The 20,079-nt window shown below is 44.3% G+C and overlaps 1 protein-coding gene across 4 annotated transcripts in view; it reads left to right on the plus strand.

Annotated features, from left to right (window-relative positions):
- Positions 1-20,079, plus strand: part of DOCK2 (dedicator of cytokinesis 2) — a 566,587-nt gene that overhangs the window by 488,995 nt on the left and 57,513 nt on the right. For all 4 annotated transcript variants that reach the window (XM_068277401.1, XM_068277402.1, XM_068277403.1 and 1 more), the window contains one exon: positions 6,957-7,083. In XM_068277401.1, coding sequence (XP_068133502.1) covers positions 6,957-7,083 — 127 coding nt within the window. The remainder of the gene's footprint in view (positions 1-6,956; positions 7,084-20,079) is intronic.

The raw sequence follows: 20,079 nt of genomic DNA on the forward strand, positions 1-20,079 counted from the left end.
CTTCCTTATGCGTAGTACTACTACGCATAGAGGAAGTAATGCGTGGATGTGTAAGTATGTATTGCTGTGAATGAGGGCGCCATCTAATAGATGGCGCCGTTTATTCACACGGGCACTTAGATCAATGATTGGGAACTTTGTTCCCATTCATTGATCTCCCGGCTAACAGTTAGCGGTGGTAACGATCATGGGAGTGCATGGGGGCAAGTGGGAAGGGACGTAGTAAGGTACAACACTGCATAGAGTTATGGCATTTTGCAGGAAAGTAGTTTCTCGTCCCTGGGAAGGGGAAGTGGTTAAAAACCATTTTTCCTATAAAACTTTAAAACCAATTTTCTCAAAAACGACATGGTCTTTTCACAAATTTGGTGACAATAGTATTTACGGGTAGAGTGGGGCCGAACCTCCGATTTTAGGTTCGCGAACCGGGTTCGCGAACTTCCGCGTAAGGTTCGGTTCGCGTAAAAGTTCGCGAACCGCAATAGACTTCAATGGGGATGCGAACTTTGAAAAAAAAAATTTATGCTGGCATCAAAAGTGATGGAAAAGATGTTTCAAGGGGTCTAACACCTGGACCCCCAGGTGGAGGAGTGGGATACATGCCAAAAGTCCCCGGGAAAAATCTGGATTTGACGCAAAGCAGCGTTTTAAGGGCAGAAATCACATTGAATGCTAAATGACAGGCCTAAAGTGCTTTAAAACATCTTGCATGTGTATACATCAATCAGGTAGTGTAACTAAGGTACTGCTTCACACTGACACACCAAACTCACCGTGTAACGCACCGCAAACAGCTGTTTGTGTAGTGACGGCCGTGCTGGACTGGTGCGCACCATGGCGAGAACAGGTATGCAGTGGCGGGTTCACTGAACAGAACAGGTATGCAGTGGCGGGTTCACTGAACAGAACAGGTATGCAGTGGCGGGTTCACTGAACAGAACAGGTATACAGTGGCGGGTTCACAGAACAGGTATGCAGTGGCGGTTTCACTGAACACAACAGGTATGCAGTGGCGGGTTCACTGAACAGGAATACAGTGGCGGGTTCACTGAACAGAACAGGTATGCAGTGGCGGGTTCACTGAACAGTACAGGTATGCAGTGGCAGGTTCACTGAACAGGTATGCAGTGGTGGGTTCACTGAACAGGTATGCAGTGGTGGGTTCACAGAACAGGTATGCAGTGGCAGGTTCACTGAACAGGTATGCAGTGGTGGGTTCACGGAACAGGTATGCAGTGGTGGGTTCACTGAACAGGTATGCAGTGGCATGTTCACTGAACAGGTATGCAGTGGTGGGTTCACGGAACAGGTATGCAGTGGTGGGTTCACTGAACAGGTATGCAGTGGTGGGTTCACAGTACAGGTATGCAGTGGTGGGTTCACAGAACAGGTATGCAGTGGCAGGTTCACTGAACAGGTATGCAGTGGTGGGTTCACTGAACAGGTATGCAGTGGCAGGTTCTCTGAACAGGTATGCAGTGGTGGGTTCACTGAACAGGTATGCAGTGGTGGGTTCACAGTACAGGTATGCAGTGGTGGGTTCACTGAACAGGTATGCAGTGGCAGGTTCACTGAACAGGTATGCAGTGGTGGGTTCACTGAACAGGTATGCAGTGGTGGGTTCACTGAACAGGTATGCAGTGGTGGGTTCACAGAACAGGTATGCAGTGGTGGGTTCACAGTACAGGTATGCAGTGGTGTGTTCACAGAACAGTTATGCAGCCAGGAACAAGCTAAGCCTAACTAATCTTTCCCTATGAGAGACAGTCTGCAGCAGCTCGCCCTACTCTCACTAACGCAGGCACACGAGTGAGCCTAATGGCCGCCGCTGCCTGCCTTTTATTAGGGGGGGAATGGCTCCAGGGGCTAGTGTAGCCTAATTGGCTACACTGGGCCTGCTGACTGTGATGTAGAGGGTCAAAGTTGACCCTCATGGTGCATTATGGGGCGAACCGAACTTCCGCAAAAGTTCGCCTGCGGGACGCGAACGCGAACCACTGAAGTTCGCATGGAACCGTTCACAGGCGAACCGTTCGGCCCAACTCTATTTACGGGGGCTTTGTTATTAACCACAGAAATCAGCACTATTTACTTTAATGGCAGAACAGAACATGGTACTGTACTCGGAACAGACCGATTTCTGTGATTTTACTCGGAACTGTCAAATTCCAATGCAAAATTCAGAGCCTGTTCCGATTCTGAGAGCTCATCCCTAGTTCCATGTCACAAAGATGTGAAGTGTCTCTTGTATCTATGGTGGACATTTTGTTTGCTGAAATAAAACGGACTCTCAGCCATGTTGAATGAAGTTTCTATGTTGCTTATATTAAACATTGTATTTACTGTGACAATATGTGCATAACAGCATACAGACTGAAATGTCAAGTGGATTGCCCCCTGTCTAACCTCAGAAGTTTCTGGTTGCTATTTCCATAGTTGTTTGCAAAACATGAGACCACAATTGTTGTAGTAGACAGCTAACGGTGCTTGTTTTAGACATACCAGGTAATGCAGATGTCTCCCCGTTCCTCTTTCAGTGATCACGTATGGTTCCTCAAATCACCCAGGAGGTGGAGATTTTCATTTACATATGGGAGGAAAATTCTAGGAATATGGACTTAACTGTTTACTGGCTTCACGAATTATTGATCTGTGGTTGTTTTTTGTAATAATGACAAATATCCTGGCCAGCCTCAGGGAGTGTATATTTTTGCATACTTGTAACCCTATAACATCAGCTGTGTACCAATTTTCGGTTGCATTTCTTCAATAAATGCCTGTATCAATGGCCCTTGATACATTAATAAACCTGTTGTCAATTTGAAGAGGTGTTCCTGAGTCATTACTGTCTGTTCCAACTTTGACACGTGTGTGAAATAAATGCATCTATTACTCAGCTCACATCTGTTCCCTAACATGCCTTGACCCATATCATAGGTTCGCTAACAGTGATGTTAGCATATGCCAGAGACTTTCTTAAGTCTTTACCTGACTCATTGAGCCTTCTGTGCTGTGCTCTTGCAGTCATCTTTACAGGAAGACCACTCCTAGGGAGAGTAGCAGCAGTGCTGAACTTCATTTAAAGATAATGTGTCTTACCGTGGACTGATGAACAGCAAGGCTTTTGAAAATACTTTTATAACCCTTTCCAGCTTTATGCAAGTAAAAATTCTTAATCGTAGGTCTTCTGAGAGCTCTTTTAGGCGAGGCATCATTCACATCAGGCAATGTTTCTTAGGAAAAGCAAACCCAAAACAGTTGAGTTTTTTTTTGTGTAGAGCAGGACAGCTGTAATCAACACCTCCAATCTCATCTCATTGATTGGACTCCAGCTGGCTAACACCTCACTCCAATTAGCTCTTGGAGATGTCATTAGTCTATAGGGGTTCACATACTTATCCACCTGCACTGTGAATGTTTACATGGTGTGTTCAATAAAAACATGGAAACATTTAATTATTTGTGTGGCATTAGTTTAAGCAGACTGTGATTGTCTATTGTGACTAGAGATGGCCCGAACGGCTCGCCGGCGAACGGTTCCAGGCGAACCGCGAACTTTACCGGAAGTTCGATTCGCCCCCATAGTGCACCATTAGAGTCAACTTTGACCCTCTACATCACAGTCAGCAAGCACATTGTAGCAAATCAGGCTACACTCCCTCCTGGAGCCACTCCCCCCCCCTCCCCCCTTATAAAAGGCAGGCAGCGTCAGCCATTTTACTCACTCGTGTGCCTGCAGTAATTAGAGAAGGGACAGCTGCTTCAGACTCTCATAGGGAAAGCATAGTTAGGCTCTTGTAGGCTTCTTAACTTGCTCCTTGCTGATTCTTATTGCTAAAAAAGCACCCCACAACAGCTCTTTTGAGAGCTAATCTTGTTCTTGTGATCTATTTTTTTTGTGTGTGTGTGTGTGTCCCACTGACACTTGTGTTGCATAGACAGCATTGGTAATTCCTACTGTGTGTGCCACAGCCAGCCAGCCCCAGCACATTCAGTGACTACCTGTGTGTGTGACAGGTGCACATTGTATTACCCATCACTGCATATACCTACCTACCTGTTGTTCACAGTGCACTCACCTACCAACGTGAGTGCATGCAGTGTCACTCTGCCTGTCTGGTACCTGTCTGTGTGTGACAGGTGCACATTGTAATACCCACTGAATATACCTACCTGTTGTTCACTGTGTACCTACCTACCTACGTGAGCGCACGCAGTGTCACTGTGCCTGTCCAGTACCTGTCTGTGTGTGACAGGTGCACATTATAATACCCACTGCATATACCTACCTGTTGTTCACTGTGCACCCACCCAGCTACGTGACCACATGCAGTGTCACTGTTCCTGTCCGGTACCTGTCTGTGTGTGACAGGTGCAAATTGTAATACCCACTGCATATACCTACCTGTTCACTGTGCACCCACCCACCTATGTGAGCGCACGCAGTGTCACTGTGCTTGTCTGGTACCTGTCTGTGTGTGACAGGTGCATATTGTAATACCCACTGTATATACCTACCTGTTGTTCACTGTGCTCCCACCCACCTACATGAGCGTACGCAGTGTAATACTGTATACCACTCCGTGCATACCTGTTAACTGCACCAGTGTGACTGCACATTGTATTAGTAAAGGCAGTGCATACCTTTCACTTCATCCCCCCGATATGGACAAAACGAACAAAACAGGTAGAGGCAGAGGTAGAGGCAGACCCAGTGGAAGGCCACCCAGCAGGTCTGTGCGAGGTCATGTTGATGTGATTTGTGCGGCCCTGGTCCAAAGTACAGTGCTCAGAAGAAGGCACGTCCCATCAACTTGCAATATTGTCAGGACGTGGTTGACTATTTAACACAGAACACCTCATCTTCTGCAGCCACCAGCGCTACTTCAAGCACCACATCCGCTGCATTTGACACTTCGCAGGAGTTATTTGGTGGGGAATTAACTGATTCACAGCCATTTTTGTTACAACCAGATGAAGGCGCTAAGCAAGTTACACCACCTCATATGTCTGAGTTAGGCGGCGACACTATGGACGTAACTTGTGAGGATGAGGATGATGAAGTACCTGCTGTTGGTGCAGTTTTGGAGGTGTCTGAGGCAAGCGAAGCTGGGCACCAAAGATAATAAGGTTGTTGCTTCATTGTGGACAGACCAAATTTGATCAGCTGGACAGTCACTGTTCTGTCATTCAGCTACCTCAGCCCGACTATATGGGCTGGAAAGCTGCCATCTCCGGCACTCTCATCATGGTGCGCACCAGTCCAGCACAGCCGTCACTACAGAAACAGCTGTTTGCGGTGCGTTACACAGTGAGTTTGATGTGTCAGTGTGAAGCAGTACTCTAATTACACTCCCTGATTGATGTATACACATGCAAGATGTTTTAAAGCACTGGGCTTGAAAACCGCCACGGCCTGCACTCTGGCCATGGTGCGCATCAGTCCAGCACGACCGTCACTACACAAACAGCTGTTTGCAGTGCGTTACACAGTGAGTTTGGTGTGTCAGTGTGAAGCAGTACTCTAATTACACTACCTGATTGATGTATATGTTACGGCCAGAACCCGAAGTGTGGCCACTTCGCGTTCTGGCCAGCCACTTCGGGTTCTGGCCGGCCAATGTGCGAAGTGGCCGCAGCGGAGCGGCCAATGTCAGAAATGTAATTACTACACTAAGCTACAATGTATTTTACGGCCGTCTCGCTGCGGCCAAATGTATAACAACTTGCTTAATTTCATTAAATATAGCCGGCGGCAATGTAATAGATGAAGCCGCCGGCTTTCGCACTGCCTCCTCTCCTCCTCCCCCCCCCCCCCCCCCCCCCCCGCCTCTCCCCGTGCCTCCTATACGATACGGAGCAGCCGAGAGTCGTTCGTCGCGGCAGGGGAATCCTGCCATTCCTGCAGAGCGTGTGCTCTGCTTCCCCTGCCGCGACGAACGACTCTCGGGGACACGCGTGTCCCCGCCAGCTGCTCCGTATCGTATAGGAGGCACGGGGAGGAGGAGAGGAGGCAGTGCGAAAGCCGGCGGCTTCCTCTATTACATTGTCGCCGGCTATATTTAATGAAATTAAGCAAGTTGTTATACATTTGGCCGCAGCGAGACGGCCGTAAAATACATTGTAGCTTAGTGTAGTAATTACATTTCTGACATTGGCCGCTCCGCTGTGGCCACTTCGCACATTGGCCGGCCAGAACCCGAAGTGGCTAGCCAGAACGCGAAGTGGTCACACTACGTGTTCTGGCCGTAACATATACATATGCAAGATGTTTTAAAACACTTTAGGCCTGCAATTTAGCATTCAATGTGATTTCTGCCCTTAAAACGCTGCTTTGCGTCAAATCCAGATTTTTCCCCGGGACTTTTGGCATCTATCCCACTCTGCCATGCCCCCCTCCAGGTGTTAGACCTTTTGAAACATCTTTTCCATCACTTTTGTGGCCAGCATAAGTGTTTCTAGTTTTCAAAGTTCGCCTACCCATTGAAGTCTATTGCGGTTCGCGAAAGTTCACGCGAATCAAACGTTTGACGAAAAATCGGAGGTTCGGGCCATCTCTAATTGTGACTTAGATAAAGATCAGAGATCACATTTTATGACCATTTTATGCAGAAATTCATATAATTCCAAAGGGTTCACATACTTTTTATTGCTACTGTATGGAATGCAGCAGTTGATTTTTTGAGAGATATTATGTAGCAGTGCAAACTTGTGTTTCAGTTTATGATTAAGTATTACATAATGCAAATGAAACACATTTTAAATATAAATGTTCATGTTAACAAGCCTTAAAAAAATAAAGTTGTATTAAGTTTTCTAATGGGTATTAAACACAGTTTTGCAGACATGTCAAATTGTGCTTTGCATTATAGGAACAGCTATTGCAGGGTAATAATATATAATATTGCCATAACCTTTGAAGAATACTATTAGAACATTATTATTTTGTCTTACAGCTTTCCAGGAAACAGGAATTTATGAGTGACACCAATCTCTCAGACCATACACATGTTGCAGCACCACAGACTACATCTGTCCTCAAGCAAATGAGCTTTGCAAGCCGTTCCATGCCAACTATTCCAGGTAGATCTTGTTAATTATTCATTAAAATATTTTTGGCTAGATTTATATTGAGATGTGCCCTTGGGATGGGCGGGCTTCTCTCACCAAGTGCGTAATGTACAATAGGCTGTAATTTTGCCACATGCAGGTACTAGTGACTGACTTACTGTAAGAATCTATACGTTGGTTGCTATGAGCAACAACACTACACCTTTGTTCCGGCACCAGCAACTCATCATTAATAAGAGCTGCAAACACGACTCTCATCACAGCAACAGCATAGGAGATACAACTTCTTAGGCGTCCTCAAAGTTTAGTTTATTTAGTCAACAGATATACAGTACTTGTGGTTACATCTTAGCAAAGCAGATTGTTCTGTAGTAAGTCCTTTGCATTACAGCTCTTGGCTCCCTTCCTGGTGAATGGCAATCAATCTTTATCTTCAGTCTAAACTACGTTACATCTAGGCTACGTGACCCATAGGCCTATATACAGCATACAGTTAGATAAGATGACAAGACATATTATAAATAAAAGTAAAAGGTTGAAGTCAGCAGTCACAGGAAGCAGAAGTGCCTCTCTGCAGCCCATCCCCGGCTTTAATACCGATCACCAACGAGTTAAATGTGACATCATCTGAGCCATACCCCCAAGCCTACAATTGGCGGGCATGGGCATGTGACCCACCTCATCAATTAATATTCCATTGCTTTATAACCTAGTTGCAAAGAATGCAATGTTTGTAAATATCAGCTTTGTTTACCGTTTCTGTCGTCCAACGGTCGGAGCAGTTAGACCGGGATCGGTTGAAAAGGGCGCCCGAGCTGCCTGTATGAAAAGGGCGCCGCCATAGACATCAATGTTATTTCTGGAAATATGGGCTACAAGGTGTAGAAAAGGGCGCCCGAGTTTTGATATAGCAAAAATCTATTAACCCTTCGCACACTCACATGCAAATGTTCACACAATTGCATTCACAGATTCACTCATCCAGGCACAACTGTTATCCCTACAGCTAAATTAAAAGCCAGGGTTTTAGTTCACAGAAGAATGCATTCTTATGCTTAATCACCTATACTGCGCAGAAGTACCCAGGTAAACATAGGTGTCCTAACTCTGGCCCTGTAACATGCATAGTGCAGACATGCAAACACATTCATTGCATCAAACCTATCAATGGATTAGGAGCACACATCCTAACTTCCTCTCCTGGGAAAGACAGTGCATCTTACCAATCGCACAAGGGAGCTAATGTTATGTGTCCATGTGCACAATGCGCATACACCAGCATAAGCTGTCTGCATGCTGACAAACATACAGGGGAAGGGGGAGTGCACTGAATTGGACCCTAGCCACAGGGGTCAATGATAAGAATAAACATACATATATCCAGGCACATCGCCTCTAGTTAGGACATTAAATAAATTATTAGGGAAAGGGAGGTGCTGAAGGGGGTGTGGCTAGAAAACAGCAAAAATCTATTAACCCTTCGCACACTCACATGCAAATGTTCACACAATTGCATTCACAGATTCACTCATCCAGGCACAACTGTTATCCCTACAGCTAAATTAAAAGCCAGGGTTTTAGTTCACAGAAGAATGCATTCTTATGCTTAATCACCTATACTGCGCAGAAGTACCCAGGTAAACATAGGTGTCCTAACTCTGGCCCTGTAACATGCATAGTGCAGACATGCAAACACATTCATTGCATCAAACCTATCAATGGATTAGGAGCACACATCCTAACTTCCTCTCCTGGGAAAGACAGTGCATCTTACCAATCGCACAAGGGAGCTAATGTTATGTGTCCATGTGCACAATGCGCATACACCAGCATAAGCTGTCTGCATGCTGACAAACATACAGGGGAAGGGGGAGTGCACTGAATTGGACCCTAGCCACAGGGGTCAATGATAAGAATAAACATACATATATCCAGGCACATCGCCTCTAGTTAGGACATTAAATAAATTATTAGGGAAAGGGAGGTGCTGAAGGGGGTGTGGCTAGAAAACAGCAAAAATCTATTAACCCTTCGCACACTCACATGCAAATGTTCACACAATTGCATTCACAGATTCACTCATCCAGGCACAACTGTTATCCCTACAGCTAAATTAAAAGCCAGGGTTTTAGTTCACAGAAGAATGCATTCTTATGCTTAATCACCTATACTGCGCAGAAGTACCCAGGTAAACATAGGTGTCCTAACTCTGGCCCTGTAACATGCATAGTGCAGACATGCAAACACATTCATTGCATCAAACCTATCAATGGATTAGGAGCACACATCCTAACTTCCTCTCCTGGGAAAGACAGTGCATCTTACCAATCGCACAAGGGAGCTAATGTTATGTGTCCATGTGCACAATGCGCATACACCAGCATAAGCTGTCTGCATGCTGACAAACATACAGGGGAAGGGGGAGTGCACTGAATTGGACCCTAGCCACAGGGGTCAATGATAAGAATAAACATACATATATCCAGGCACATCGCCTCTAGTTAGGACATTAAATAAATTATTAGGGAAAGGGAGGTGCTGAAGGGGGTGTGGCTAGAAAACAGCAAAAATCTATTAACCCTTCGCACACTCACATGCAAATGTTCACACAATTGCATTCACAGATTCACTCATCCAGGCACAACTGTTATCCCTACAGCTAAATTAAAAGCCAGGGTTTTAGTTCACAGAAGAATGCATTCTTATGCTTAATCACCTATACTGCGCAGAAGTACCCAGGTAAACATAGGTGTCCTAACTCTGGCCCTGTAACATGCATAGTGCAGACATGCAAACACATTCATTGCATCAAACCTATCAATGGATTAGGAGCACACATCCTAACTTCCTCTCCTGGGAAAGACAGTGCATCTTACCAATCGCACAAGGGAGCTAATGTTATGTGTCCATGTGCACAATGCGCATACACCAGCATAAGCTGTCTGCATGCTGACAAACATACAGGGGAAGGGGGAGTGCACTGAATTGGACCCTAGCCACAGGGGTCAATGATAAGAATAAACATACATATATCCAGGCACATCGCCTCTAGTTAGGACATTAAATAAATTATTAGGGAAAGGGAGGTGCTGAAGGGGGTGTGGCTAGAAAACAGCAAAAATCTATTAACCCTTCGCACACTCACATGCAAATGTTCACACAATTGCATTCACAGATTCACTCATCCAGGCACAACTGTTATCCCTACAGCTAAATTAAAAGCCAGGGTTTTAGTTCACAGAAGAATGCATTCTTATGCTTAATCACCTATACTGCGCAGAAGTACCCAGGTAAACATAGGTGTCCTAACTCTGGCCCTGTAACATGCATAGTGCAGACATGCAAACACATTCATTGCATCAAACCTATCAATGGATTAGGAGCACACATCCTAACTTCCTCTCCTGGGAAAGACAGTGCATCTTACCAATCGCACAAGGGAGCTAATGTTATGTGTCCATGTGCACAATGCGCATACACCAGCATAAGCTGTCTGCATGCTGACAAACATACAGGGGAAGGGGGAGTGCACTGAATTGGACCCTAGCCACAGGGGTCAATGATAAGAATAAACATACATATATCCAGGCACATCGCCTCTAGTTAGGACATTAAATAAATTATTAGGGAAAGGGAGGTGCTGAAGGGGGTGTGGCTAGAAAACAGCAAAAATCTATTAACCCTTCGCACACTCACATGCAAATGTTCACACAATTGCATTCACAGATTCACTCATCCAGGCACAACTGTTATCCCTACAGCTAAATTAAAAGCCAGGGTTTTAGTTCACAGAAGAATGCATTCTTATGCTTAATCACCTATACTGCGCAGAAGTACCCAGGTAAACATAGGTGTCCTAACTCTGGCCCTGTAACATGCATAGTGCAGACATGCAAACACATTCATTGCATCAAACCTATCAATGGATTAGGAGCACACATCCTAACTTCCTCTCCTGGGAAAGACAGTGCATCTTACCAATCGCACAAGGGAGCTAATGTTATGTGTCCATGTGCACAATGCGCATACACCAGCATAAGCTGTCTGCATGCTGACAAACATACAGGGGAAGGGGGAGTGCACTGAATTGGACCCTAGCCACAGGGGTCAATGATAAGAATAAACATACATATATCCAGGCACATCGCCTCTAGTTAGGACATTAAATAAATTATTAGGGAAAGGGAGGTGCTGAAGGGGGTGTGGCTAGAAAACAGCAAAAATCTATTAACCCTTCGCACACTCACATGCAAATGTTCACACAATTGCATTCACAGATTCACTCATCCAGGCACAACTGTTATCCCTACAGCTAAATTAAAAGCCAGGGTTTTAGTTCACAGAAGAATGCATTCTTATGCTTAATCACCTATACTGCGCAGAAGTACCCAGGTAAACATAGGTGTCCTAACTCTGGCCCTGTAACATGCATAGTGCAGACATGCAAACACATTCATTGCATCAAACCTATCAATGGATTAGGAGCACACATCCTAACTTCCTCTTCTGGGAAAGACAGTGCATCTTACCAATCGCACAAGGGAGCTAATGTTATGTGTCCATGTGCACAATGCGCATACACCAGCATAAGCTGTCTGCATGCTGACAAACATACAGGGGAAGGGGGAGTGCACTGAATTGGACCCTAGCCACAGGGGTCAATGATAAGAATAAACATACATATATCCAGGCACATCGCCTCTAGTTAGGACATTAAATAAATTATTAGGGAAAGGGAGGTGCTGAAGGGGTGTGGCTAGAAAACAGCAAAAATCTATTAACCCTTCGCACACTCACATGCAAATGTTCACACAATTGCATTCACAGATTCACTCATCCAGGCACAACTGTTATCCCTACAGCTAAATTAAAAGCCAGGGTTTTAGTTCACAGAAGAATGCATTCTTATGCTTAATCACCTATACTGCGCAGAAGTACCCAGGTAAACATAGGTGTCCTAACTCTGGCCCTGTAACATGCATAGTGCAGACATGCAAACACATTCATTGCATCAAACCTATCAATGGATTAGGAGCACACATCCTAACTTCCTCTCCTGGGAAAGACAGTGCATCTTACCAATCGCACAAGGGAGCTAATGTTATGTGTCCATGTGCACAATGCGCATACACCAGCATAAGCTGTCTGCATGCTGACAAACATACAGGGGAAGGGGGAGTGCACTGAATTGGACCCTAGCCACAGGGGTCAATGATAAGAATAAACATACATATATCCAGGCACATCGCCTCTAGTTAGGACATTAAATAAATTATTAGGGAAAGGGAGGTGCTGAAGGGGGTGTGGCTAGAAAACAGCAAAAATCTATTAACCCTTCGCACACTCACATGCAAATGTTCACACAATTGCATTCACAGATTCACTCATCCAGGCACAACTGTTATCCCTACAGCTAAATTAAAAGCCAGGGTTTTAGTTCACAGAAGAATGCATTCTTATGCTTAATCACCTATACTGCGCAGAAGTACCCAGGTAAACATAGGTGTCCTAACTCTGGCCCTGTAACATGCATAGTGCAGACATGCAAACACATTCATTGCATCAAACCTATCAATGGATTAGGAGCACACATCCTAACTTCCTCTCCTGGGAAAGACAGTGCATCTTACCAATCGCACAAGGGAGCTAATGTTATGTGTCCATGTGCACAATGCGCATACACCAGCATAAGCTGTCTGCATGCTGACAAACATACAGGGGAAGGGGGAGTGCACTGAATTGGACCCTAGCCACAGGGGTCAATGATAAGAATAAACATACATATATCCAGGCACATCGCCTCTAGTTAGGACATTAAATAAATTATTAGGGAAAGGGAGGTGCTGAAGGGGGTGTGGCTAGAAAACAGCAAAAATCTATTAACCCTTCGCACACTCACATGCAAATGTTCACACAATTGCATTCACAGATTCACTCATCCAGGCACAACTGTTATCCCTACAGCTAAATTAAAAGCCAGGGTTTTAGTTCACAGAAGAATGCATTCTTATGCTTAATCACCTATACTGCGCAGAAGTACCCAGGTAAACATAGGTGTCCTAACTCTGGCCCTGTAACATGCATAGTGCAGACATGCAAACACATTCATTGCATCAAACCTATCAATGGATTAGGAGCACACATCCTAACTTCCTCTCCTGGGAAAGACAGTGCATCTTACCAATCGCACAAGGGAGCTAATGTTATGTGTCCATGTGCACAATGCGCATACACCAGCATAAGCTGTCTGCATGCTGACAAACATACAGGGGAAGGGGGAGTGCACTGAATTGGACCCTAGCCACAGGGGTCAATGATAAGAATAAACATACATATATCCAGGCACATCGCCTCTAGTTAGGACATTAAATAAATTATTAGGGAAAGGGAGGTGCTGAAGGGGGTGTGGCTAGAAAACAGCAAAAATCTATTAACCCTTCGCACACTCACATGCAAATGTTCACACAATTGCATTCACAGATTCACTCATCCAGGCACAACTGTTATCCCTACAGCTAAATTAAAAGCCAGGGTTTTAGTTCACAGAAGAAGAGTTTTGATATAGGCCACAAGTGGGCTCCCCTTTGTAGCCCATATTTTTTCGGCTACAAGGTTTTCGGCTACAAGCGGGCTCCCCTTTGTAGCCCATATTTTTTTCGGCTACAGTAAGGTGCCCCTCTGTAGCCCATATTTTTGACTTTTTTTTGTAGCCGAAGTTTTTATATGGGCTACAAGCACTGTAAGCCGAATTATTTCATTCCCCCACTATCCATGGCGGCCTGGAGGGGGAATAGTAATTAACACATCTCAGAGTTTTTTTCTAGCCGAAATTTATATATGGGCTACAAGCGCTGGAAGCCGAATTATTTCATTCCCCCACTATCCATGGCGGCCTGGAGGGGGAATAGTAATTAACACATCCAGGAGTTTTTTTCGAGCCGAAGTTTGTATATGGGCTACAAGCGCTGGAAGCCAAATTATTTCATTCCCCCACTATCCATGGCGGCCTGGAGGGGGAATAGTAATTAACACATCCCGGAGTTTTTTTGTAGCCGAAGTTTTTATATGGGCTACACCAGGCGCCTTGTTTTTTTTGTAGCCGAAGTTTTTATATGGGCTACACCAAGCATCTTTTTTGTAGCCGAAGTTTATATGGGCTACACCAGGCGCCTTTTTTGTAGCCGAAGTTGGTATATATATGGGCTCCACCAGGCGCCCTTTTTTACCGGCGCCCTTTTCATGTAGACCCGTTAGACCTTAGACCTGATAACCCATTATGTGGCCTTCCACAAGGAACAGGTTCCTTGTAACTGACTGCATCATTTCTTCTCTGAGAAACTCTGCTTAAAGGGAGACTCTGCAGATCAAGTCCTTTGACTAAACTCAGTTAAAGCAACTGAGGCCTTACATTCTAACAGTGACTAGCAATTTTACCGCTCCTAACGCCAGGGGAGCACCGCCTGTTAATCTGTTAGTGCAACATACATTGCCGGGCTAACACATGCATTGCTGTGGTAATATAAACACATCACCATTGAATGCTATATAAGACCAAAAAACGAAAGTCAAATATGGTTGTTATGTAGGTACCAGCACTGGTAATCTAAGCACAAAAAAAAAAAAAAAAAAGAAGGAAAAGGGAAAAGACCCAAACCAGTGTTGCTGCTCAAAACTACATATTTATTATAAAAAGTATAGTAGACCAAGCATACATTATTGCAATTGTGTTAGCATCAGAAACCAACTGACACATGAAAAAACTGTGCATACAGTATATAGTGCCATCCTGAAGTGGACTTCTCAATCTCTACCATGAATCAGTAATTGGCTCAAGATAGCTGAGAGGCATGTATGTGGGTATATTTGTAACGTCAATCAGATAAATGATCCTAGGTAAATATAATTGGAAACACACAATCCAATCAACTGAGAGGAAACCTGGTGTATAATAATAACGTAGTGTAAAAATGTGGCTTTAGTTTTTTGGTCTTATAAGTTACCTCTTGTTTTGGGGTTGGTGCTGTCCTGTTTGTTGGACTTTTCAATCTCAGGTTTGAGAACATCTTCTGGTTTGTCACTAAATGGCATACATACCCAAAATGGATATAGTGGAAGAAGTTGAGACTGCATTTAAATCATTTGAGCAAGCTTCTAATAGTCAGAATGATGCTCCAATACAGGCTGTTGACTCTGAGCAGGACCCTTGAGGAATGTTTTAAAGATCATGAGGGTCTAGCTCTAAAGATAGCCCGGCGTAAGTAGAACATCATATCCTTGAAAAAGTACGGCACAAATTATTCCAAGAGGGCTTAGAGAAAGAATAATTTCAGCTGAACATCTTAGAAATTATCGTTTTATGCCCCAATGGCAGGAACATTGTATAGCTAATGGAATATATGTAATGACTATGATGGTGGTGGAGGAAACTATTCAGTTGATAGAGATGGAGAAACAGTTATCAGCTGTGGAAATTGATAAACATAAGGAAAATCCTTCTTTTGATGGCTTCAATAATCAAATGAAAAAAGCAGTGAATAATGAAAATGATAAAATGAGGGCTATGAAACAAAAAACGTTTCAACGCGATGTGGATGATTTTGCGACTGATAAAGTTTTTAGGGTTTATCCCCAGAAAACCAGGGGAAGAAAAGTTAGTTGGGCATTGTCCTCAGGTGATTCTCATGATGATGCGTCAGCATCTGAATCCACAGCCCGTTCAAATAAGTCAAAATCCACTAATAAAAGAGATAAGAAAAGTATCCTAAATAAATCAAAAGGGATATCTACTAGACAACCTACTTTTTTAGAGAGAAGCCAAAAAAAGAGAAGGAATAGGAAAACAAAGTCATTTAGACTAAATAGAAATGACAATGAGTGTAATCAAAATACACATAATAATGTTGTGAACCTTATGGATCTCCAGTTGACCCCTAGTAACATCTCAGTGCTAAATAAGGGTGTTTCATTCTGCCCAGTACAAACTGTTCAGAATTTTGAAATATACAAAGATGTACAATTATACCTTCATAAAATATTACTTAACTTTTGGTCAACCGCGTCACGCCAATGGGTGTGGACACAGTGGCAGCCCCAGGACCGCCTAACGCCGATAGGCGTAAGGTCCTTGGGGCATGGTTTGCGGGCGATGCGTGCGCATCCCCGCTCTGATGGCGGATATCTGCTCCACCTTTAGTCTCCCAGCGGCTGTTAGACGGTGAAACCACCATCTATTTACCCTGTACAGCGCTGCGATCTAAGGCAACGCTGTACTGGGGACACCTGTGTGACATGGCTGTACCCTCCAGAGCCTCAGGGGTGATCGGCTGTCATAGGCTGAAGCCTATGACAGCTGATCACGGGGATTGGCTGGCGGGGGGAGGGAGGGCGGGCTGGGAAGAAAAAGGTAAAAAAAAGGACAAATTTATTTAAAAAATAACAAGATAAATATTTATTACAAAAAAAATAAACATTAGGGGAGCGATCAGACCCCACCAGCAGAGAGCTCTGTTGGTGGGGAGAACAGGGGGGGGGGGGGAATCAATTGTGCTGAGTTGTGCAGCCCTGCAGCAAGGCCTTAAAGCTGCAGTGGCCCAATTTGATAAAAATGGCCTGGTCTTTAGGGGGGTTTAACACTGCGGTCCTCAAGTGGTTAAAATTGAATATCGAGATGATTTTTCGCAGGGCTTGACTGGAGACCATATGGGCTATATAGTTCTAGACGATTTTGAAATTTCTGTGGGAATGGTGGGTGAGGAGATGGGTTTACTAGAACAAAAATTTCCCCTGCATACTAACAAGCGACCTAAATTTGAATATATACCTGTAATGTCGAAAAATAAATACGTTACCCTTTTCAATGAATGCGTTATAAGGGAGATAGAGACTTGAAAGAAGGTTGAAATTACCACAGATAATCTTTCTCATCAAGAACGCATTTCATTGACTAAGCTTAAAAAATTTCAAGATGTCGTCATCAAAAGAAGTGACAAAGTTGGTAGCATAGTGTCAATGCCCAAAGAAATGTATTTAAAGGAGATTTATAGACAGCTTGCAGACTGTTATGAAAGGATAGTGTCCAATCCATTTGAAAAACTCAAAGATCAGCTTAATACTTGTCTTGAATGGGGATATTTGGACAACATCCTTACTGAAGAAGAATTTAAGGCTTTGCGGGTTGATCAATATGTTGTTCCAACTATTTACATTCAACCGAAAACTCACAACAATCCTCTAATGCCACCAGGGCGCCCCATAATATCAGCTGTACATTCTCTGATAGATTGCCCAATATGTTGATAAAAAGCTACAACCTATGGTTGACACCATTTAACTTTTGCATAGTTTGAAAAATGTTGTGCTTCCTGAAGTAGGTTGAACTCGATGGACGTATGTCTTTTTTCAACCAAAAAAATAACTATGAGTCCTTATTCACTTCGATCCCGAATGATGTGGGTAGACGGGTAGTAAACACATTTTTTTAGTAGATTTTATCCTGAACAGGATGCACACAATGATTTTGTGCATATCCTTCTCCAATTAATACTTACTAACAACTATTTTACTTTCAATATCATTACTATCGCCAAAAGAGAGGGGTGGCCATGGTAGTGGCCTGCTCTCCATCATATGCCTGTCTCCATTTCTACGCTTGGGAAGAGGAGGTGGTCTATGTGGACCAGGCATATCGAGAGCATGTCGCTCTATGGCTATGATATGTGGATGATATCTTCATGGTCTGGACTGGGACCCTGGTCTCCACAATTTTGTGACACTGTTAAACACCAATACCTACAACATCTTTTTGACGTACAAACAGAGCCAAGTGGAATTGGAATTTTTGGATGTCAGGATTAAACAAAAGAACGTCAGCATCTCCACCTCCACATACAAAAAATCCACTGTGGGGAATACTTTGTTACATTATGAAAGTGCACATCTTTTATCCCAAAAACGAGCAGTACCGATAATTTTTACGCCTCAGACGTAATTGTAGTAATCTGGAGGCCTATAAAAAGGAGGCTCTAGAATTAAAAGTTAAACTGTTAGCATGGGGATAGCCCAATAAACTTTTGCAGTCAGCATATTATAGAGCTTTAAAGACAAAAAGTGAAGACCTTTTACAGAAAAAACCCTCAAACTGGCATACAAGCAGTACTTCCTGTGAGAGCGTGATTGGTCAGTGCATTGCAGGAGACGGAGACCAGCCAGTGGCACGCAGAGCGATGGATCTCCTCTGATGACTGATGTCATCATGCCGGTAAAGCTATTCCCCGCTCGCTGCTGCTGGCTGAAATTTTGGAGGGAGGGGGAGTGCGGAAGGGGGAGCGCGGAAGGAGGGGCCCCTAGGTGAGGGAGGGGGGGAAGCTTCCCCCCACCCCGCCGCTCTGTGTGCCCAATGTCCCCCCTTCCTGCGCTGTGCCGGCTCAGGGGCCCCCTGGGGCCCCCAGGAGGCGGGGCCCACCGATGCAATCATCGGCAGTTCAGTGGGTCAGTCCGAGCCTGCTGTATGTAGTGTATCAAATGACATGCCCATGTGGAAAACACTATATAGGTAAGACTGAACGTGAACTGAGAAAAAGGTTCCAGGAGCATGTGTGAGCAATAGTGGACTCAGCTTAAGAAGAAAAAAGAGATAAGACTCCTATAGCATCACATTTTGCGGAGTTCCATAACTCAGACCCAAGTGGGTTGAGAGTTAAAGCTATATATAGGCTCTATCCAGGTATAAGATTAATGGTGCTCATACACGATACAATAAAAACATTCAATTTTCCTGTTTATCCGATCTAAATGATCGAATTGAATGAAAGTTGAAAATATTTTTTTTCGATCAAGAAATTCGAACGATTATCCCATTTTTTTCGAGAAAAATCTGATCGGACATGCTGGAAAAATCTTTATATTTGATCTAACAGAATAATCAAACTAAATTATCTAATCGAAAAAAATGAAAAATTGTACCATGTATGGCCACCTTTAGAAATATGCGAGCCCAGCTGATTAAGAAGGAGAGTTATTGGATATAAATATTAAAAACGCTAACACCTCTGGGCTTGAATGTGGATTTAAATCTAAATGTGTTTCTACAGTAAATGGAGCGCCAAAAAATGTTGGTCAGGATAGCTTTATTATATTGAACTGTTGAACTCTTATTAGTTGTGCATTGGGGGTTTGCTCGTTTAAAAGGGAGGTATTTTTTTCCCTCATTTGCCTTGAGAGCATTTTAATAAAATTGCTATTTACTTGAACTTTTAACCTCCTTGCCGGTTATCCCGAGCTCAGCTCAGGGTAACCTGCGCAGGAGGATTTCTCAGGCCCCGCTGGGCCGTTTGCATAATTTTTTTTTCCTTCATGCAGCTAGCACTTTGCTAGCTGCGTGTAGTACGCGATCGCCGCCGCTATCCACCGATTCGCCGCTACCCGCCGCACCGAGCCGCCCCCCCCCCCCCCCGCCCCAGACCCCTGCGCAGCCTGGCCAATCAGGGCCAGGCAGCGCTGAGGGGCGGATCGGGATTCCCTGTGACGTCCCGACGTCCATGACATCGGTGACGTCATCCCGCCCCGTCGCCATGGCGACTGGGGAAGCCCTGCAGGAAATCCCGTTCTGAACGGTATTTCCTGCTTACTCTGATCGCCAAAGGCGATTGGAGTGGGTGAGGAGATGCCGCCGCTCAGCTGCTATCATGTAGCAAGCCCTGGGCAAAAACCCTGTTTGTGGAGACTAAATTCCTCACTGTTACTAGACAAATAGTTCCTTGGCAAGTTAGATTTTGAAATACGCGACTTTATTGAAAGGAATAGCACTCCTGGTATGAAAAACACTACTATTTGGTCAACACTGAAAGCATATACAAGAGGCATATTAATCAGACAAGGCGCCAAGATTAAGAGAGAGAAGAATAACAACTATGAGTCCCTGTTGAAACAGGTTCGGAGTCGGGAAGAGCTTCATAAACAGAATCCCTCCTACCAATTAGAAAGGGAACTTTTTGATCTAAGGCAAGAAAT

This window comes from Hyperolius riggenbachi, chromosome 3, assembly GCF_040937935.1.
Source record: "Hyperolius riggenbachi isolate aHypRig1 chromosome 3, aHypRig1.pri, whole genome shotgun sequence".
Classification (NCBI taxonomy): Eukaryota; Metazoa; Chordata; class Amphibia; order Anura; family Hyperoliidae; genus Hyperolius; species Hyperolius riggenbachi.